The sequence below is a fragment of the Argiope bruennichi genome, chromosome 6 (genome assembly GCF_947563725.1).
Source record: "Argiope bruennichi chromosome 6, qqArgBrue1.1, whole genome shotgun sequence".
Lineage (NCBI taxonomy): Eukaryota > Metazoa > Arthropoda > Arachnida > Araneae > Araneidae > Argiope > Argiope bruennichi.
The window spans coordinates 83,534,589-83,557,978 of NC_079156.1; the positions used below are offsets into that span (position 1 = coordinate 83,534,589).

General features: G+C 27.7%; 1 protein-coding gene across 1 annotated transcript in view; it reads left to right on the forward strand.

Annotated features, from left to right (window-relative positions):
* The first annotated feature begins 1,218 nt into the window (after nt 1–1,218).
* The window catches only part of LOC129972647 (polyhomeotic-proximal chromatin protein-like), a 28,462-nt gene continuing 6,290 nt past the window's right edge, over nt 1,219–23,390 (forward strand). Inside the window, exons 1-10 of the mRNA XM_056086859.1 lie at nt 1,219–1,358; nt 3,222–3,691; nt 4,310–4,484; nt 6,828–7,039; nt 10,013–11,326; nt 12,860–12,953; nt 16,758–16,964; nt 18,518–18,573; nt 19,506–20,894; nt 22,753–22,968. Coding sequence (XP_055942834.1) covers nt 3,248–3,691; nt 4,310–4,484; nt 6,828–7,039; nt 10,013–11,326; nt 12,860–12,953; nt 16,758–16,964; nt 18,518–18,573; nt 19,506–20,894; nt 22,753–22,968 — 4,107 coding nt within the window. The 5' untranslated portion in view covers nt 1,219–1,358; nt 3,222–3,247. The remainder of the gene's footprint in view (nt 1,359–3,221; nt 3,692–4,309; nt 4,485–6,827; nt 7,040–10,012; nt 11,327–12,859; nt 12,954–16,757; nt 16,965–18,517; nt 18,574–19,505; nt 20,895–22,752; nt 22,969–23,390) is intronic.

The window sequence follows — 23,390 nt, forward strand, 5'->3', positions numbered from 1 at the left end:
TAACTTTCCGCTTTAAAGCGGACACTAGGGCTATTTTGGGACTTACCTAGTAATTTTGAACCACGGTAAGATGACGGGGATGATACTTGAGGTGGCACACCAATCTCCACACCACACCAGGCCAGTAAGATAGCGTTTGACTCTGACGAATTTCGCGTGCAATGGGCTATCTTACACGTCGGTTTTTCGGTGGAATCGGGTCTCAAGCCTGAGACCCTACAGCTCACGAGCCGAAACCTTACAACCAGGCCACTACAACCCCTGTGTACGCCTAAATAAGATCACCAAAAAATGTAACAAATTATAAGGATTACATTTAGCTTATGGTCTTATCATTAGAGATAAATAGATTTGTTCATATTTTGAATCAAACACGTCAAAAGTTTCAGTATCTCTTTGTTTATGGGTCTAAATATAAGTGAAAAGCTCTAGGACTTAGAAAAATAAAATTTGATATATTGTCTTGTCAATAAAATTGCAGATCTATCCCAATATGGTTCTAAAAAACCACACTTGGAAGAAGAAAGAAAAACGTCTAAGCTGCATAGATGTTTGTCTTCTCTATATAGTGAAACACAATTTGCATCATATTATATAAATGAGTCAAGAAGCCAAGGGGGGGGATTTCATCTTTCCTCCCCTTATTTTCTTTAATCCTTAAAGTTTTAAAAAGCTTTGATCCTTAAAGCTTTATAAATTTGAAATAACTTGTTTATTATTACTGCTTTTGATTTTGATAGACTCTCCTCAAATTGTGCCTGTATCTAAGTGAAAACAGTGCGAATCTTATACTACATTGCACTCGTGCTTTACCAATTAGAATAATATGTTACTCTTTTTGTGTCACTGTTCTGTCTCATTAATCTTCTAAAGTCTATACGTTAATCTTTCAAACATATGTTCTTGCATAAAAATGATTCATTTTAAAATGTCTGGTTTACCCTTAAAGTTATCTAAGGTCCTCAGAACTTTTGCTTGTCAATAGTAGACTACCGTTAACGCTATTAGTATACAGCATGAAATAATATTATAAAAACTTGCGTATTTTACTTGCGTAACATATATAAATATTGTAGAACTATTTAAAACATTATTAATCCGCGATACTAGTTTCATTTTCATACATTCGATCGTGATGGATTCGTCTGTAGTCGAATCGCTTATTTTAATCGACACCACGGACTCATTCTAATTGAACTCTTGCATCAGTGCGCTGCGCAGCGCGATTGCAAGCCGCGAAATTCGTACTTCGACAAAGCATGTCAGCTGAATTCTAGTCATAAAATCTACTTTAGTGGATATCCAGGCATAAGAATTTTTTGTTATTTTTTTAACGGAGGAGTTTCGCTCATGATTCGGTAAGCGTTAATATTCACTATATGCATAAATGGGAATTCCGTGCAGCCTATACATGCGAAATGCTAATTATGTATAATATTTTGAGTACTGCTTTGTACACATTTTTGTTAACAAAATCTAATAAGCGTAATAAGCTTTATCAATTATATTTAATTGAAAAAACTGGATATTTAATCTGTAATATATTTTCGATATTTTTTCAAAAATGATAAATTTAGTAAGAAAATATAAAATTAGTTAGAAAATATTTAGTAATTTTTAATAATTCAATGTGTATTTACATTAAATTATTAAAATAGTTATTAAATAAAGATTAATTACTTATGCGTAATATAATTTTTAATATTAAATTTGTTTATAGTTTTATTCTTGTTCAGTTTATTATAGGAATTAAATGCTTTTATTTGTAAACATACAAATTATTAGCTAAAAATTATGGAAAATTTTACAAAAACTTTTATTATTTCAATAATTTTTCCCATTTTATACTTATTAAAAATAAATAAAACCATATACTTTTTCCAAGTTACTAAAATAAAAAAAAACCCTTAAATATGTTATTAGTATATTAATGAACTAAAAATTTTGTAAAATTGTTAAATGATATGCCTTAATTGATCTAAAAAAGATCAATTAACCCTGTAAAGGGCCATTTTTTTCTAGTCATATTATGTTAAAATATTTTTAAGCTTAAAATTAAAATAAGAAAAGGGATTCATTTAGCATATTAGATCAATTTAATTTGATTTGATTAATTAATGTGGTTAATTAATAATTAACAAATCAAGACACATCATTTTGTCTGAGATAAAGAACTGAAGCATCTAAGTTTCTGACTTACTAAAAAAATTTATCAGAACTTATGCCAACCTACATAATTTCATTCAAAGATTGATAAATTTGGTGGGAAGCATACTTCCCACGGCCCTAGAAAGGGTTAAGGCATATCGATCTTATTAAGAGAAGGGTCTCATAATATGCTCTGCCTGAGACTGCAAAATGTCTTAATCTGACTCGGAACATGTGGTGATTGTTATTCTTGATCCTTTACATTGTTATCAATTCATTTTTTTTTTAAATTTTTTTTTGTAAATGGAATTGTAATATATTGTGCATCACTAAAATTTATTTTCTATTGGTAATCAAATATGTGAAAAATACAAAAATAGTATAATTACTTTGTAAATTGTTTTAGTCTATTACATCACAAATATGTATTAAATATTTGGGGATATATTTTTTGTCATTGGTGACAATTCCAGTATATTAAGCAGGTGATTTCTTGTATAATAAGTATATGGACCACAGGATCTTATTGAAACCTTGTTTAATTATTTCATGATGATGTTTTCTTTAGCTGTAAAATTAGTGAATATGCATTTTTTTCCCTCCCTGCAACACTTGATGTGAATGTTTTCTGAACAATAAAAAATATATTTTTTTTTAGATGGACTTCTTTTAATGTATTGCATTGTTTGTTTGTTTTTGTATTTGTTTGTTGTTATTTGATTTATTGTAACAATGAACTTTTTCTAATTGTTTTTCATCACAAACTAATTAAGCTGAGTTAAACTAATTTAATAATTGAGTTTTTTGCTTTCAGGAAACCTAGTTTGTATACTGAAATAAAAGTTAATATATGTTGATATTTAAATAGAATTCATTCATTTTTTAAAAAAAATACTCTTGTAAAATCTTGTTAAATTTAAGCAAATTAAAATAATGAAGCTATTAAAATAATTTTTAAAACTAAAACTGCAATTAGCATGCAATTTAAATATTTTCTATTAAAAATTATGTAATTCCAATATTTTTTTATTTACATCTTATGGTGGATGTGATAATGAGGTTTCATATTTTAGCATGTAGTGGCTGTTAAACTGATACAATGATGGCTGCACCTAGACAAGTCACTACAACATCCACAGGCAATTTTCCTCAACAAATGATGACTCCATCTGGACAAATCATTGTAACGTCCATAGGTAATTTTCCTCAACAAATGATGACTCCATCTGGGCAAACCATTGCAACATCCATAGGTAATATTCCTCAACAAATGATGACTCCATCTGGGCAAATCATTACACTGGCCCCAGGTAATATTCTTCAACAAATGATGACTCCATCTGGGCAAGTCACTGCAACATCCACAGGTTGTTTTCCTCAGAAAATAATATCTGTATCAGGAAAATCTGCAAATATTGCCAATCAGTCTGACTTAATGCCAATTCATGCTGATCAAGCTCTCATGCAATATGGAATAGTTGCAAATCAACAGTCTGTTTCTAGTCCTAAAGCAGTGACAAGCAGTCAAAAAGAAAAAATGCATGTAAGTTATTACATTTAACTTTTTAAAAAAGATCTTATCTGCAGTCTTATTTTTATTAATTTTCTTTTGATTATTTTAGAAATATATTCATTTTGCATTGTAATAATTTATTTTACTTTTCATATAAAAAAACTGCTGTAGATATACCTATACTCTCTGGTTTATTATCTTCAGAACAACAACACAGAAACCTGTTTGTAATTTCCCATTTCAATATGTAATTGAATGTTACACTGTAAAAAAAAATTCTGTATTTCTCTCCTCATGCATATGTTAGTTTCATGCAATATCTTTTTTATTAATAATTTTAATCTAAATGTGCCATATATTTATTTTACTTGCCATTTTTTAAAAATATTTTATCTCCCAGCACATTTTAGTTGATTTTGAAATGAGTACTGATTTCATAGTATTCTAAAAAAAAAAAAAAAAAAAAAAATTAAACTGAAAAGTTTAGATAAAAATGAATGGCATACTTTCTTCATTTCAATTTTATTTCATTTTTTAAGTGTTTTCAGCATGCTATTAAAATTTTGTTAATGCAAATAAAATAATATTTATATTTATTAAAATTAATTAATTTTTAATATACCAATGATTTTAATTCTTTTCCCTTAGATGTTTCAAAATCAACTGATACCTTTGCAACCTAATACAGTTTATGTATCCACTATGCCTGTTCAATCTTCAACTCAAAGATTTAATGGGAACAATGTCAGCGAAATATTATCACAACCTCAAGTTATGACTACTCAAGCTTCTGGGACTATGTTAAATCAAGCTCAGTTACTAGGTATTTTTTTAATGCTTTTTAAAATAAATTTCTGAAAGCTATTAGATTCTTTAAGTTTGTTTCAACATGCTGAAATATTTTCACTTGTAATCAATTACTGCAGTTATATTTAATTTCAATCATAACTTATATTATCATATCATCATTATTGCATAACTTTCATTTTCCTTATAGATGACTTCCATTTTGTTCATTACTCTCACAAAAAAATATTTTCAAGTAGCAAGAAGTACAGTCTTGTATCACTACAGAAGTAGTAATAGAAGTACAGTCCTGTTATTTTAATAATATTAATATTATTAATAGATTCAAGTCCATATTATTCATAGATTTGTCAAATCATTTCCCACACAATCTTAAATTTGATTGTCTTTTTTTAACACATTTTATAATTTAATTTTCTTGTTTTAATATTTTTCTTATTCCAAAGATCTTTTTTTTTTTTAGCTTTAAAAAAAAATCATGCTACTAAATATTTGATGGAACAATGAAAACAGTTTGAATGTCATTGCAACATGGAAAAGTATCATTGTAATCGTACTATATACATATATCTTAATTTAAATCGTAATTCATTTCTTTTTTTTATATTAAATTAACCCAGATTCTAAAATTTTCTGTTTCTTGAACCAAATACCACTTTTTTTAAAAATTATTTCTAAGGCATACTCTAAAAGCATGAGCGTTGTATTTCTATACCTCAAGTGGAAGGATAAAAATTCCCTCTGGTAGTCTTACAAATAACATCAGATCCTTTTTCCTGAATCAAAACATGTCAAAGAAATCCTTAAAACAATCTCTTAGTATAACACATTAAAGAAAAAAGTTCTCAGACTTGACTCTTGTGTTGCAACATAAACAGACACATAACATTTAATCATCTCAGTGAACAAACCATGCCTTCCCATGGAAAAATAAATTGAAATTAATTCGAAATTTGTCTATTCATCCATGCAGCTGCAAAATCATATTACTGATATGTCAAAATTTAGAGAGCAAAAAGTTTGTGACTAAACTGATATCAATAAAATGATATTTTATATAATTTTTTTCAAGATTTTGACATTTTCTCCTTTTTTTAACATAGATTTTGAATTGCATTTTAACATATATTTAGGCTAACATAATTTCTGTTAATTACAAAATGTAAAAAGATTTGCAAAAACCCTGTTGATCATAGAACTGCTAAATTTGACCTGTAGTTGCTTCTTGGATTATATAGCATTAATCAAGAAAGAATTTTTCAAAATTATAGATAAATTTTAGTTAATTAAAATTAATTAAAACTTTAGTATTTTTTCTCATTATAACTTCGGAATACATAATTACTGAAGGATCATTTGGATGTGACTTTTAAATTGAAAAAGTAAATTTTTAGTGATATTGGTTTTATATCTGTTAATTTTTTTAAAAAAAATTTTATAAAAAAAATGGCTCATTTAAGACATTTTTGCCATCCACTTGTAATTAGAATGATTAGTCAGTTTAATTTTTGAGTGGGTTTTTACATTAGAACCTTTAATTCAAAAAATAATTAGATTTATTTATTTAAAAGAATGTTTAATTTCAAGACGCTTGCATAATACTTTTTTCGAAATTCGGAAGGATTTTCCATTTGAATTTGAATTTACTTTTATGAATTTGTAAACTTGTTTTAGAAATGATGAAATAGAATTGTATAAAAGCAGATAATGGCAATATTTTTTTTTATATATAATTTTATGAATTTATAAGTTTTTAATAAATGACAACTAGTTAGTATTATAAAAGAGTAAACAATAAAATAAATAATGCTTTTTAATATGTTAATGATTTCAACTGTACATCCCCCCCCCTAAAAATTGCTTCATCTAAAATTCATTATTACTGTATGCAATTGCTGTTGCATTCAAATCTGGCAAAGACAAGGTAAGCAAATAAAGTCTAAGACATTTTTTATGCCACACTGTTTTTGACAGAAGAATGAAATTTCCCACTCCCATAGAATGCCTTTAGGACCAAAATAAATAAATAAATAAAATAAAAATTAAATAAAAAAAGCAATTGTTTTCAAATATTGTTTGTATTTATTTTATTTCTCATTTCTAGAGGAAAAAAGAATCAATTTTTATACAAATAATTTATTTGCATCTCATTAATATTTAAAGTAGCATTAATATTTTTAAATGTAGAATTCTTTGATTTTCAATTCGCCATTCATTAATTAGTGCACTTTCCCATCTTATAAGTCTTTTTTTTTTATTGAGGTAGTGTATTATTGCTTCTCAAGTAATTATTTTTTTATTAGCAATTTACCTATATTTTTAATTTAATGGAATAATTTTTTAAAATTTTTATTTTGAGGCATACAAGCAATAAGTCCTTTACCACCTGATTTACCTTGGACACACTTTCAACCTAATCAGAATCCGTTTATCATTTACAACCAGCAAGCAGGTATGGCTGCTCAGCAGTTTCAGCCCCAAATGGCAATGCATTTGCCAGTAGGCACTGCTATGCTGCCTTTTACACCAACTCCAGCAACTGTAGCTACACAAAAACAAATACTGCACAAAGTAAGCATTTATTTTTATTTAGCTGATTTCTCTTATGTTTTGGCATATTTTTCATATATCAAAGAATAGGTTTCTAAAAATATTTATTTTAGAAGCACATTACTTCATGGTATGTATATATAGTGTGCATTACCATTATTAATTTTTTTTTTTAAAAAAAATTATCAGTCAGGTATAGTTTAAATATTGTGGAGACAATTTAAATTTTGTTAAAACAACTGTAAATACCTGTTTTTTTTTAAAGTTTAAATTGCTTTTATAAAATGTTAAAAAAAATGACTTGATCAAAAATTGATCTAAGGTGCATTATTATATACATTGCTTTTACCTTTGTTTTTTCAATGTATGCGTTTTGAGAATTTACTTTATACAATAAGTATATCTTCGTTATCATCTATTGAAATGTTAAAATTATCTGAAAAATAATTTCAAAGTTCCATATAAATGCACATAAACAGCTAATACTATGCAACTGTCATTAGTTTTTTTGTAACACATTAGGCAAAGCTTAATAACATCGTCTCTCACCTTCCTTTTTTAATAGGTTTTAATTTAAAAATATGAAATGTATATTTTTGTCTTTGAAATTTCTTCAGTAATGAAATCTTATTTTACCTTTTATTTACATTTTATGCACGACAGAACATTTCCTATATTGATTTTTTTTAAGTCTTAATCATGGCATTGAATGATTTAAAAGGACTTTATGAATTCTGCAAAATATCATTATTTTTCTTCTTGAATAAACATATTCATTAAAAGTTATTGCATCAAATATTTTATATTGCCGAATAACAATTTATTATGGTTTCCTGAAATATTGCTGATTAATAAAATAAATAAAACTAGTCATATTAATTAAAAAGACCATGAACTATTAATCTGTTTCAAAGAAGACATTATAATAAATGATGTTTCCAGAACAAATGTTGTTTTTTAAAAATTATTTCCTGCTTTACATATCCATGACATATATTATAGTTTAATAACAGAGTCACAGCTTTGGAATCTGAAAATCAAGATATGATCTGAGGATAATATTTTCATTAATGAAGATTCTCGGACTTCTAATTAGATAATCAGATATAAATTCTTTGTACATAGAACTAATTGAGATCTCATTTATTACTATTACTTTCAGGGGAAAAATAAATCTTTTGGAAGTTTTTCCATTTAATTATCAAATACATTTCCACAAAAAAAAAAAAATTTAAAAAAATGTTTTGATATCTTTAAAAAAGTAAATTTGTTTATTTCAACATTTGATTTCTCCTTTCTCTAAATTTTGGATGCTTTAATATGTGCTGGATAAAATGCTTTCTGGAATTTGATTTCATTTAAAGAAATTACCCTTTCTTCAATGTTGTTTTATTTAGTTATTTATAAGTTTCATTTATTGATATAAGTTTGAATCAATGTTTTCATAAGGTTAATATCATTATATCATTAAGAGACCAAAAATTACTGAAGGCAATAATAATCCAGTTCATTTCACATATGAAAGCAAATGTAATTTTCTCTTGAATTTTAAACAATCGAAAACTGAATCATGTGAAGTATATTCAAATGTAATTAAAGAAACATTTTTACCTCCTGGATCTACAAGACAAATAACAATTGTGCTTTTGAGTGCATTCACGGTTTCAGAAACTCCAATACATTTTATAAATGTTTTATTTGTTAGCAGAAATGTAAGAGAAGGAAAAAATCACAGAAAGTAAGATTTCTTTAAATGATAAATGAGCAAATAAAAGATTTTAATGCTGATTGTTATAGATCAATAATAATGAGAAAGTATTTTGATAGCATAAAAATATGCATACAAAAAAATGAAATAAAGTGAAAGTGAAACAAGAAAATAATTATTCTGTACTAATCACCTTGGGGACCAATTAGCTCACCATGAATCCTAGTTAAATTATTTAACTATAACCTCATGCACATGATTTTATCACACTGTCAGACATTAAAGCTGTATTGTTTTTATTGTCTTACATATGTCTTATTCATTGTATGCATGAACCGTTTTAATGGAGACCAATTATATAAAATCATAGCACTATTAAAAATATAAATATGCAGTTCATCTATATTTTAAATTTTATGGTATTGTAACTTGAGTTTCTTATTTATCTTGTAAACTACTGAGATATCAAACAGAATCCCTCCTAACTTTTAACAGTGAAAGAAATTCACACAATTCAATTTTTACTGAAGTAACGAAAATAATTTGAATTCCAAAGTAGGCAATGTAATTTAGCTTTGGTAATTAAGAAAAAATAATAATTAAAAAAAAAGATTTTTTTTCCCTCTATAAGAGATTAAACTATAGCGTGTGATGACCATTATCATTTAATCATAGTTCTTACCTCAGTGCTGTTGTGACACCATTAAATTATTCTGGTTGTTTCAGCAAGGCATTGGGGAGACTTGTTTTGATGGCATCTTTTGATGCCATGTGGCTTTCCCTTTTTCTTTTTGGGAATAGCATACTTTATTAAACTTTCAACTTCTGGATACTTTTTAGTTGCAAAAATTATTTGACCTCTTATTTTTGTATCAATTAATTTTTTTTAAAATTGTAAGTAAAACAAAAATAAAATATGGAATAAAAAGTATTGGATTTAGTATGTTGATTTGGTGTGCTTTTTTCGCCATAGAATTTATTTGTATGAAGTTATAAGCAATTTTAAATTTCTAATTTTAAAAACCATCTTAATAAGCATGTGATTAAGTGAAATTATTAGGGTTCATTTTTTTAAAATTTTATAAGTCAAAAGAATTTCTTTTAACGATAATGCTTAGAATAGCAGGTAATTTTCCATATTGAAGAGTAGAATAATTATTTTTTTAAAGAGTATATAAATTCAATTTTTTTTTTCAAAAACAACAATTTTAGGGAAAAGAAAAATGTTGGTTACATTTTTATTATTTTATTTATACTAACTGGACTTTTTATTCTGTCTTGTTTAGTCGATACCAATAAAGAAAAATGTAATAAGAAATATTTTGCCGAGTCCATCTCCATCAAACCTTTCATCGGCTACTGTATCTTCTCAAATGAACCGGGTACCATCCATTCCTGTGCCACAACAGATGACTACAAACAATCATATTTACCATAATCCAGTACAATTTTACCATGATAAAACAAAATCTACTGGAATAGAAAACAAAGCTGTGTCTAAAATTTCAACAACTCAGAAATCTCAAGCAACAGTCGCTCCTTTCCCTCAAATTTTGCAAACAACTAATTCATCAACATCAACAATAATTACTGCTGTGCCAGTGACATATTCTATTTTGCCATTTGGATCTTTTACTGTTGCAAGTTCTTCCACAAACACTCAAACGGCTGTTACATATGCTCAGATGAACCAGGCAATATCCATTCCCATAAAACAGCGATCTAATGCAAGCAGTCAAACCTACCAAATTCCAGTACAAGGCATTAATTATCAAACAACAAATGGAATAGAAAGTAAATCAGTGTCTATTGAGACTAAAATTTCCTTACCTCAGGAATCGCAAACAACAGGCGCTCCTTTTTCTCAAATTCTACAGACAAGCAATTCACGAACATCACTAATGGCTTCTGTAGCATCTTCTACTTTGAATATTGAATCATCTGCTGATGCAAGTACTTCTCCATCAAACATTCAAACTGTTGCTGCACATACTCAAATAAACCAAGTATCATCCACTTCTGTGGCGCAAGAGAAATCTAAGGCAAAGGATCAAATTTGCCCAAATCTAGTTCAAATTGTCAATGATAAAATAAAATCTGAGATAGAAAGTAAGTCAGTATGTGTTGAAACCCCACGGAAATTGCAAACAATGATTGCTCCTTTTGCTAATACTTTGCAAGCATGTGTTATATCAACAATAGATGCTGTATCTGTTGCATCTTCTGCATCAACCACTGCTTCATCTACTATGTCCGTCATGGTTGGGTCTTCAGTTCAAATGGATACTTCCTTTTCAACTATTGATACTACTACTTCTAGTATATCAACTATTCCTCCAGTTCCATGTTTGACAAATAAGGAAGTATCTGATTTTAACTTACAATCATTGTCTAAATCGCATAATGAAGCTATAGGTATTTCACACCAAATAAAAACAGTACAATCTGGGATGACTACTGAACATGTGAAATCTCGGCAAGCAGTGCAGGAGCCATCTTTGAAGCAAGCTAAACAACCTCAGAAAGCTATTGTTAAACCACGAATGCTAACTCATGTCATTAATGGAATTGTTATTCAAGAAGGCTTGGAACCATTTCCAGTAAATATTCCTTTTATGAATATTTTGTTGTTGTTGATTGTATAATCTTAAATTGAAAATATATATGGACTGATTTTATAAGACAAAGATCTTTTCTATCAAGCTCTATGTCTTGCTCTTTTAAAATCTGGCATAAAAATAAAAATGCTCTAGAAAATAATTTTTTTAACAATGCTTCTTCGTTAAAATTTAAATTTTATTTGGAAATTTTTAACTATAAATAATTAAGCATCATTACTAATACTATGCAAAGAATATACTTCTGGTCTATGAATTTATATGAGCTTTTGCAACTGATTGATTAAAATATGTTTTCTAAAAAGGCAGGAATAAAAGCAAGCTTACCTTTCCAATAAGAAAGCGTCAGTAATTTTAAAATCATTGTTATAAGCTGTTTTAGATCAGTAGAAATTCAAACCATTTATATAATGAGACTTTTTGAATTTGATACTTAAAAGCTAAAAGGGATGAAGTGTATTTGGAATCCAATCATTTTTTTAGTAAATGATTACATTATGGTATATTTAGATATTGTGAGAGTATACAAATACAATTCTAAAGAAATTTATCTGCAATAATCTAGATCAGCACCTAACCTTTATTCCTTTATATGTTCATGATTTGTCTTTTTAAATACTCATAACTGCAATGGCTCCCTCCAATAATATCTTGGTTCAAAGAATTATTTATTAATGTTATTAAGGTCTTAGGTTAACTGAAAGTCAAATACTTCAACTGCATGTCCAAATAAATAAAAATAAAAAAAAATATTGAAATAATTTCTTATTAACTTATGTTACAAGTTAACAATTAATCATCTTGATTAGAAACTATTCAAGTTAACAATTAATCATTTTGATTAGAAGCTATTCAATGCTATCTTTGAGTTTGCTTCATAGAGTTGAATTTTATAAAATTAGCTTAAATGGAAGGTAGATATAATCTTATATTTGAAGCAGTTCTAAACTTTCTATGCTATTTCATCAGAAATATAACTTAAAACAAATATGTTCTATTAACAACTTTTTAAAATTTTTTATATTTTTGTTGCTTTAACATTGAATACACTCTTCATATTTTTCTTTCGCTATTATTCGATTATCCAATAGGCTTTTAGACTTTTTATATGAACATGAGGGAATAAATTTCTGTAATTTTATTTAAATTCATCATGTTTTTGTCATTACCAGCATTAACTTTCACTTTATTCTTAGCTGATCCAGTGAATAAACCCATATAAATATCTGACCTACAAAAGCAGCCACAGTTGTAAATATTTGAATTACAGATGTTATAGATAAATGTTATTGGGAAAGTATTTTAGACATCATTTAATTTTTTTTTCTAAGTTTTAAACTTTTCAAACATATAAATGTTTTTGTAAAATAAATTTTGGTTCAAAATTATGCAAAAATTTGTAATATTTTACTCTTATAATAGTATGTGGAATCACTTAAAAAAATATTATTCTATGAAAATTTTATATTTTCCATCAATGTAGATAAATTTTGATATTCTCTTTTTCTTTAATAGGTCAGCAAGCCCCCATTATTAGATTTACCCTATAACACATTATTACCTGCTAAGAAACTTGAGTCACCAAAAGAAAAGGAAGATTCCCCAATAGGTATAGCAATCATTATATCTTTTATTTTTAAATGTGGATTGATATTTTTTTAAATGTGCATTGGTTTACTGGGAGTTTTATTATAATGCAGGTTTTAATATAGATAACTGTGGTGAATACCATATAAGCCAGTTAACAGCTCTTCTACCCGAACAATTGTTTTGGTATAATGGTTTAGTTACTGGACTGCTAACCACAAGGACCCAGGTTCTATCTTCGCCCATCACATATCCCTACATTGGTGACCTCAGACGATGAGCCTTCAACCTTTGTACAGCTGTTGTGGCGCCATCTACCCGCAACCAAAGTTGTCAGACTCACCTGACGCAGCAACCACTCACCCACATACACTCGCTACTCAACTGGGTAGGCCCATTGGACAACAGCTCAATACGTCGCCACTCAACAGCCATATCATTCGTCTCACCTCCGACTCACGGGAGGGAGAGTCTGTGGTGAAAAGCATATAAGCCAGTTAACAGCTCTTCTACCTGAACAATTGTTTTGGCATAATGGTTTAGTTACTGAACTGCTAACCACAAGAACCCAGGTTCTGTCTTCGCGCATCGCATATCCTTACATAACATTTTTTTCCTGAACTCTTTTAATTTCAATTTATTTAAATAGTCATAAATTTAATTTGTAATGAAGATTTTAAATGATTATTGAATACTTCGAGATCATTTAAATATTTTTTCTCTATGCTGAATTTGTAAAAAAATATTTGGTATTATTTGGCAAACAGATTATTTAAAACTTTCAAAATTGATTATCTTTTACCTTTAAGATGTAAGAGTATTATTATTACTTCAGGTTTATATATTATAAAATTCCAATGTATTCTTAAAAGACAAGTTGCTGATTATTTGTATAATATGTAATAATTTCACACTGAAAAGTATATTTGTTTATATTTGAATGAATTGATACGATTGTCATAAAGCAACATGAAACATAAAACTGTATCACAGAATTTTGCATGAATGCATATTTTTCTCAATTTTGAATTTCTCTTTTCTTCACATATAAATGAGTGTAAAGTTTAGCTTATAGAAGATTCCCATGTAAATAAAAAAAATTTTTTTTAATGTTACGTTTCTTTTTATTTCTGTAAAATTGTGTTAAAATGCCAACTGTATGTTATAAAAATTATTTGGCAAGAATTGAGTTTTTTTTATTTTTTTATTTTTTTTTTTTTAAACTTTAGATACTCTTTTGAATGAATTATTTGACTTTGGTGATCACATTACTCAGTTCCAAAAACTCAAATATTATCCAAATAACATTTATGAATTCTGTCTAACACAAATATTGTCCAAACAATATTGGTGAAATCTATCTAACACAAATATTGTCCAAATAATATTTGTGAATCCAACACAAATATTATTTGAGCAATATTTGTATTAATTTCAATTTTTAATTCCTGTCATTTGCTAGTCAAAACAGACTATCACTCTCTTTTAATGCTACTTTTCTGTTTATATATATATACCTTATTGTTATATTTTTTGACATTTATGTTGTAAAATAAAGGAAATTATGCATTTAAAATTGCCTGAACAAATGAGTGTATTACATTTAAAACAAATGCAATAAGCATTGTTTATGTGTCTTTCAATGAGCTAATGTAAACTGTGTATAATTGAAAAGGAATTTTTTATAAATTTAATAAAATTAGTATTAATTTATTTAAAAATGATAATTTTAAAGTTTTTGAGTTAGTATTAGCACATTAATACAAAGTATTGAAAACAATATTTTAAAATTTTATGAAATTAAAAAGAAATCTTTCCTTTTTGCATACTTTCAATATCATGTATATATAATATTAAATAATTTATATGCTTGTAGATAAAAATATTATTTATGAAAAATCTGCAATTATTGTTTAACCTGATTGTTTGATTGCTAAGCATCTAAACATGTTCATTGAATGCTTTTTTTTTTTGAACAAACAAAATCAGTTTGAAGCTTTTCAGTCCAATTTATTTTATTTTTATAGGAAAGTTTAATAACTTCTCATTCTTTTTCGTTGTCATTTAAATTAGCATCAGGCATTTTTTTTATATTAATTTATCAATTCTATATTGTTTTAAAATGCAAATGGTTGTTATTGCTCATGAGTTTCTCAAAAGTGTTCTCAGGAGAGTGTAATCTTCAGCCATGGTTACAATTTTATCTCTTCTGTCAACATCTTTTTCATTGTTGAGGACAAATTATCATTGGTCTATAGATCAATCTAGTGAAAGGGCTTTCATATTGTCCCTTTCCCGCCCTGCAGCCATAGATGCTCTCAAATGTTCTACCCTTCTTGTATCCTTTATTTGGAAATTTCAGAGAAGAAAAAGAAGTTATCCTCCTGATTTCTAGAATTTTTTTTTTCATTTATAAGAGTGGAGAGATAATGATTGAGGCAGAAAGTTTGTGAATTTTAGAACGAGGGAAAGGGAGGTATAATTTAGGTTTTGCAATATATAATATATTTTATTATTATAATAATAAGGCAGAACTTTGATCAAATAATCTATAAAACGAAATGTATAAGTTATGCTTTATTGGATAATAAGCGAAGACTGAAATTAGAATTTGAAATGTCTAATCGAAATTTTTTGCACAAATCCTCTTTATTTTTTGCAATTAATGTAAAATGGTTATTTTTTTTAGTACATTTAGAGAAATTGAATGTTTAGCTAATGAATGCTGGAAGTATTTTTGTCTCTTAGAAACCAAAACAATGAATAAATTGATTTTTTTTATAATATCAATATAAAAATATCTGGTTAATAAAGCTCTTTTGATAAAATACTAAATAATATATTGAATTTTAAATCCCAAATAATTTCACCTGTTTTAAGTAAAGAAATTACGTTCAAGGTATTTTGCTGTTATGAATTCTGTGGATTTTTTTTCAGATTTCAAAATGTGGTGTTATTTTTATTTCTTCAATTTCTATATAATAATAATTATCTTAAAATTAGATATTACATTAGCACTTAAGTAATAGCATGTTTTTTTACATTTATTCCTTAAATAAATACTCTGAGATTTCAGATGAAAACAATTTCCTTTCTTTTTGAAATTTGATTTTTTTTTCCATTATATTACTTTTTTTATATTTCCTAATATTTCCAATTTCAAATTTGGAAATTTGAATATTTATTCAAATTTCTAAAAATTAATGAATATATTACACTTACTTATGCAAATATATTTCAGAGGTGATAGTAATTATAGTCACACAATTGTGATTGTACACATTTGCAATTGTCAATTAGGCATGCCAGTGCAAGAATATGCTAAATATATGCTATAAAGTTGGACATAAAATGATTCTTAGTATAGGAATGGTTCTCATCGCCATACAAAACTTGCAATGCTGTTTGTTAAATAAGGCAACTGAGAAGTCCTTATCAGTTAGTTGTACATGTATAGTTATTAGATTTCAGTTCTTTGAGAAGCAGAAATGGAGTTGCATACCAAGAAATGTGAAAAAGTGTTAGATGTATAAATTTAATTGGCCAATCAATCGTAAAATAGATTCACTTTCAGACCAATTAGCAACTAATAAACTCTACTGAAACCTTATGATGCCCATAAAAGTAAAAGACAACTGCATCATTGAAAACTCATACATTTAAATACTAATTCTTTTCATAATAAGACATTTAGTCGCTTTTCAATTTAAATCTTCAATTTTTGCTTAATAGAAAATAAATATTTACCTCTTTTAAATGACATATATATATAATTGTTTTTCCTGTTTTGTGGCTCATGTTTCATATGTTCTCCTTTGCTATGTAGTTTCCAATTCAGAAAATAAGAGAATTTTGAGGCCTCGAGGTATTGTGGAAATGGTTAATTGTGAATTTTGTGGAAATTTAACACCCGAATTCAGATACAAGCGTTCAAAATATTTTTGCTCCAAATACTGTGTTAAACTATTTGATAAGGACACTATCAAACATGTAGGAATGCCAGCTTTAACAGTTCCAAGGCATGTGGGTTCAGGTATAGTAAATTATTTTAATATTAGTTTCTCTACTTTTCTGTTTCAATTAAGAAGATACATATTTTGTTTGCAACCAAAATTTTTCGATATTTGTCTAAAGTAGTGTGTTTTTACTGTTGAAATGCACAAGTATTACATATTCTTTAAATTTCTTCTTTAGTCTTTAAATTACGTGTTCTCTTTTAAATGCATTTGAATTGAGTGAGAAAAGGAGAAAAGATTTATTTGTGCTTTTGTTTCCTTCATTTCTCTAACAGCTTTCTTGATTATTTATTTAAAAAATATCCATCTTTTACCCTGCATGATCTATTATATCAATATCCATTTTTTATTTATCAGACTTTTGACTGATGACCTGTTTTTTGTTTTTAACTTTTATTTTAGCTATTTATTGTTTAATCTTGCTTGCTACTGTATTTAATCCTCTGAGCAACCAAGGATTTTTATCTAACATATTTGATAAATTAGCTTTTAAAATGAATTAAAGAAGGGGCTGTATTTAATTAAATCTCTGAAATTGTAAAAATATTTTATCTCTGGTATTTTAAGAACATAAATGTAAAAAATAAAAAAATGGATTGCTAAGAGGGCAAGAAAAGAGAGAAAAAAAACCCTGATATACAGCAAGTATATCATATTTATATTTTTATCTAAGGAAATATATTTTTATCTAAGAAAATGGAACTAAATTTCATTTACAAAGATTTGCATTTATTTTTAAATATAAAGTTTTAGAGTTTTATTCCTTTTCTGTTATTTCATATTTTCATAATGCCATCAAATGAGTGCAAAGCATAATCAATTTGTTTATTCTGCAACTTGTTTTTATTTAAAGTAATGATGGTCTCAGTTTTTAGTTTATTATGATTTGAGATTATGCAATTAATTATTTTGTTATTAATTCTGCAATATTTTTCTTCAGATTAGTAATTTTATAATGTAGGAATATATAGATGACATTTTTTTTTTTTTTTTTACAATATCTAGTTTTATAGAGCAACCAGCTGAAGCCTAATCTTTGTTACTCACTTCATTTTTTGGAAAATAGATTGTTATGAAAATGACAGCATATAATTGTAAATTAAATATATTTAGAAAGATTATTGTGAATTAAAATCGGACTTTTGTAAACATTGTAGCAATTTTTATTGAATATTTTGACTAAAAGTTTAATTTCATACTTATTTTTAAAAATTTCGAAACAAAATTTTAAAAAATAAACATTGTGGTTAAATTGACAAATAGTCATCATGATTAAATTGACAAACAGAGGTAATTTAAATGAAATGATATTGCATTAAATTAAATGAATTTCTTATTCACTTAGTGCAGCAAGTTTTTTAATATGACTGAATCATTGAAAACCATAATCAGTGTTTACAGGTATACTAGAAATTAAACTCCCTATGATTTCATGATATTGAGATTTTCCATCAAAGCATGTATCACTTTTTGATATGTAGTTTTATTGATTTTTATAACCAATATTTTTTATTTCAATTCTTTCATAAAAATAGTTTAAATGATTTATTAAAAAGACATTCCTTCATAGGTAATCGGGGTCGTAAAAGAAAAAAGTTCAGAGGGAGAAGATATAAACAAATAGAGGTAAATTTATATTACGAATGAACAGAAAATTGTCATAATTGAAAACTATTTATCATTTATGATGTTTGCTCTACAGTTAGAATGAAAGTGTAATTTTGAAATAAATAATCTAAATAATTATCTTCTATGTATTATAATACTATTCTAAAGCATTTCGCCTATTCATACCTGTTGGCAAATCTAAAATTGATATTATTTTATATGCAAAAAGAAAAAATAATATTTGGCTTTAGAATTGATTAAATATTAATTATTGATTATATGAAACACATTAAAACTGGTTTTCTAAATTAGATAATTAATATAGAGGAGAACGTATTTTAAAGAGGAAATGGGAAGTGACTAATAAAATATTTTTTTAAAAGATTAAAAAAAATTGAGTCTATAAATTGAGTAAAAAAATTGTGTTCCCTGATATAAATTAAACTTAATGCTTTCTTGATGTTTTTAAAAAACTTTTTTTGATTATTGAAGTAATTAAATATACTATCCTAAATCAGTGGTTGCCTATTGTTAATGTTGTTCGCTGATTGGCAAATCTTTCTCGAGACGCCATTGAATTCCCTAAAGTAGAGATTTATAACTCATTCAGTTGATCTTAGAAGAGATGATTATTTGTTTAAAATGTTAGTATACCTCCAAAAGCATTTACTAAATATGGCTAATTCAATCAGGGCACTATATAAAAAAAAAAATCAGATTTTTTTTTTTTTTTTTTTTTTAAAGAAATACATTCTTTTACTTGAACAACGTAAAATATAACTTTTTTCCAACTGGAAGAATATCTATATCTAAACCATTTAAAAGTTAGTGATTAAATTATAATTAAAGTATACATTCTATGCCTTTACAGCAGATTCATAAACTGTAAATTTTAAATTATTATTCCTATTCTTGTAATTGATAATATTTTATAACAATTGTTTATTCAGTCACTTATTGAAGAAGAGAACACAAAGACCAGTATAGCCTTGGAAACTTCAATACCTGAAAATGGAACAACAGTATCTTGCAACACAAATGAAGATAATTCTGCACCTCTATCTCATAGTCTTCATCAAATTCCGATGGAAGAAGATGAATTAAATAATGAAGTGGATACAACTTCAATACCTAAAAATGAAACAACAGTATGTTACAACACAGAAGAAGATAATTCTATACCTCCATTAGATGGCCCTCATCTATTTCCGATGGAAGATGAATCAAATAATGAAGTGGAAGTGGAAACAACTTCAATACCTGAAAATGAAACAGAGGTTTGTTGTAACACAAAGGAAGATAATTCTATACCTCCATTGGATGGCCCTCATGATTTTCCGATGGAAGAAGACGAATCAAATAATGAAGTGGGAGTGGAAACAACTTCAATTCCTGAAAATGAAACAGAGGTTTGTTGTAACACAAAGGAAGATGATTCTATACCTCCATTGGATGGCCCTCATCAATTTCCGATGGAAGAAGACGAATCAAATAATGAAGTGGGCGCAGAAACAGCTTCAATTCCTGAAAATGAAACAACAGTATGTTACAACACAGAAGAAGATAATTCTGTATCTCCATTGGATGGCCCTCGTCAGTTTCCGATGGAAGAAGACGAATCAAATAATGAAGTGGGAGTGGAAACAACTTCAATACCTGAAAATGAAATAGAGGTTTGTTGCAACAGAAAGGAAGATAATTCTATACCTCCATTGGATGGCCCTTATCAATTTCCGATGGAAGAAGACGAATCAAATAATGAAGTGGGAGTGGAAACAACTTCAATACCTGAAAATGAAACAGAGGTTTGTTGTAACACAAAGGAAGATAATTCTATACCTCCATTGGATGGCCCTCATCAATTTCCGATGGAAGAAGACGAATCAAATAATGAAGTGGGCGTACAAACAGCTTCAATTCCTGAAAATGAAACAACAGTATGTTACAACACAGAAGAAGATAATTCTGTATCTCCATTGGATGGCCCTCGTCAGTTTCCGATAGAAGAATACGATTCAAATAATGAATTTGGAGTGGAAACAGCTTCAATACCTGAAAATGAAATAGAGGTTTGTTGCAACACAAAGGAAGATAATTCTATACCTCCATTGGATGGCCCTCATCAATTTCCGATGGAAGAAGACGAATCAAATAAGGAAGTGGGAGTGGAAACAACTTCAGTATCTCTAAGCGAAATAACAGTATGTTACAACACAGAAGATAATTCTGTACCTCCATTGGATGGCCCTTATCAATGTTCAAATGGAGAAGACGAATTAAATAATGAAGTAGGAATGCCAAAAACAGATTTATCTCAAAAGTTACCTAACGAATGGACGGTGAGTACACTGCTATAAAAATATACAAATTATCATTTAATTTGACACGTTAATAAAAACTTTTAGATTTCAGCTATTTTATCTTAACTAATCGTCGTTAGCGACCAACTGGTCCACCGAAAGTATTAATTGCATTTAATTTCAATCAAACCTTTAGTCAATCTATGAAGTCAAATTCTATCAATCGTGTTTAGATATAACTACGTGTCCGCGATACTTAGAAATTGTCAGTTATTGAATCAGTGTTATTTTATTTGTCTTTTGCTCTGTTTATTGTGTACATGAACCTTTCCAATGCAGACCAGTCCCGTGACATCATATTGGTATTAAAAACGTAAATACTCGGTTCGAAATTTCGCGCTAGAGTTGGAATTACATATATTAAATAGTATTCTTCTGTTGTGACTTTTAACAATTGTAAAAAAACAAAACAGAATAAAATATTTGATACAATGAAAATTATTTGAATTTCAGAGCAGCAATGTACTTAATTGCAGAAAATTAAGCAAATACATAAATTCTAGCCGCCTTTGTCGACTAGCTGGTTTGTAAGGATTTAATGCTCGTTAAAATTTTCATATTAAATAGTCTACGCAACTTGCTAATAGCTTAATGTCTCTAATGTAATTGTTGATTATATAAAACGTATTAAAAGTCATTTTTTAAAATACGTAATTGCATTATGAGAGGAAGAGAGACGAAAAGGGAAGCCAATTATTAAAACATTTTTAAAGATTAAAAAAAATTAGTCTGTATTGTCCTTTGTATTCAACATATTTTCTTGATTTTTTAAAAACTTCCTTGAATGATTCTAGCGATTAAATATACTATTCAAAACGTGGTTCATTTTAGACTAATCAATGGTCGCCTAGTGGGAACGCTGTTCGTTGATTGGAGGTCTTTCTCGGCACGCCGTTAAACTGCCTAAAATAGTTTCATAGCTCAATCAGTCTTGGTGTTGAAAAAGATGCTTACTTGTTTAAAATACTAGTATACCTTTAAAATATTTTACTAAACTAGGGGGCTTCACCCCCTGCTTGCTTATGTTTGCCAACCCTCAGGAACTGCTAATGCAGTTCCTCTCGGATCGCTTCGGATCTAAGCTCGCTTCGCCCGCTCGCCATCTACTAAACAGTAAATCGTTTAGGAACAGATATATTCAGATTCAATTTATTCCAAAATATGATAAAACAATGAAAGAAATAAAATGCAAAGCAAGAAGTGCACTCGCAAAAATCACCTGCTTCAAAGTTCTTTATAAACGCAAATAACCTTTCATTTAAATAACTATATACATCCACCAAAGAAACAAATTAAAGAACTTCTACAATTTCTGTCTTCAATTTTTCGGCGATTATCGTTTTAAAATCGATACGACACGACTTAAATCCATCGTAAAAAATTTTGATCGTTAATTTTTTGTTTTAAAAATTTTCAAACCGACGCAAGAATAACGTTCGCTTGAAATCTTATCAAACCGTGTTGATGTTCCCGGGGAGTCGAAGTGTTGCCAAACGGCGATTAACAAATTCGGCCTAATTTTTGCATCTACGTAAGCGTTTTATATGTTTTGCTAATAGAATAAGGGCACTGTATAAAAAACTTGTACATTGATTTTTTTTAAAGAAATACATTTATTTACCAAACATAAAATATAATTTTTTTATATTTTTAGAAACTTTTTCCAACTAAAATAATATATCTCCAACAGTATAAAAATTAGCATTTAAATCATGATTAAAATATTCATCCCATATGTAGGATTTCTTTAAAAACAGAAGATTTATAAGCTTTAAATTTTAAATTATTATTGCAATTCTTATAATTGATAATATTTTATAAAATATTGTTCATTCAGTCACTTGTTGGAGATGAGAACACAAAGGCCAGTATAGCCCTGGAAACAACTTCAGTACCAGAAAATGAAACAATGGGGTGTCGCAATACAACGGAAGATAATTCTGTACCTCCATCGGATAGCCCTCATCAACTTCCGATAAAAGAACACGAATCAAATGATGAAGTGAGAGTGACAAAAACTGATTTCTCTCAAAAGTTGCCTAGTAAATGGACGGTGAGTATTTTGGTATAAAAAATATAAATGCAATTTTTTTGATAATTTCATAAAATCCTTATTTAGTATATATTATTTGGTTGCTGTTCGTGTATATTGTTGGCTAGTAGTTATAAAGATGACTATTGGTTGTAAAAAAAATCTTTACTGACTTTGAAGTATTATCTTATTTTTATGAAGTATTTGTTATTGCAGTAAACTATGAGTTTCTGCCTCTCAACAAATATATAGAAATCAGTTAGAGGGGAATTGAGAGTAGACTTAATTTTATTAATGTTGCAGCTAGAATGCCATTAAATGATGTCATTGGCTTAAAAGTCCCTCTTTGTAATATTTGATGCTCACCTTTTCAATATCAGCAACGTATAATGAAAACAGAATATTGCTTAAAACCGACCTATGTAGGACACTAGGTTTAAAAT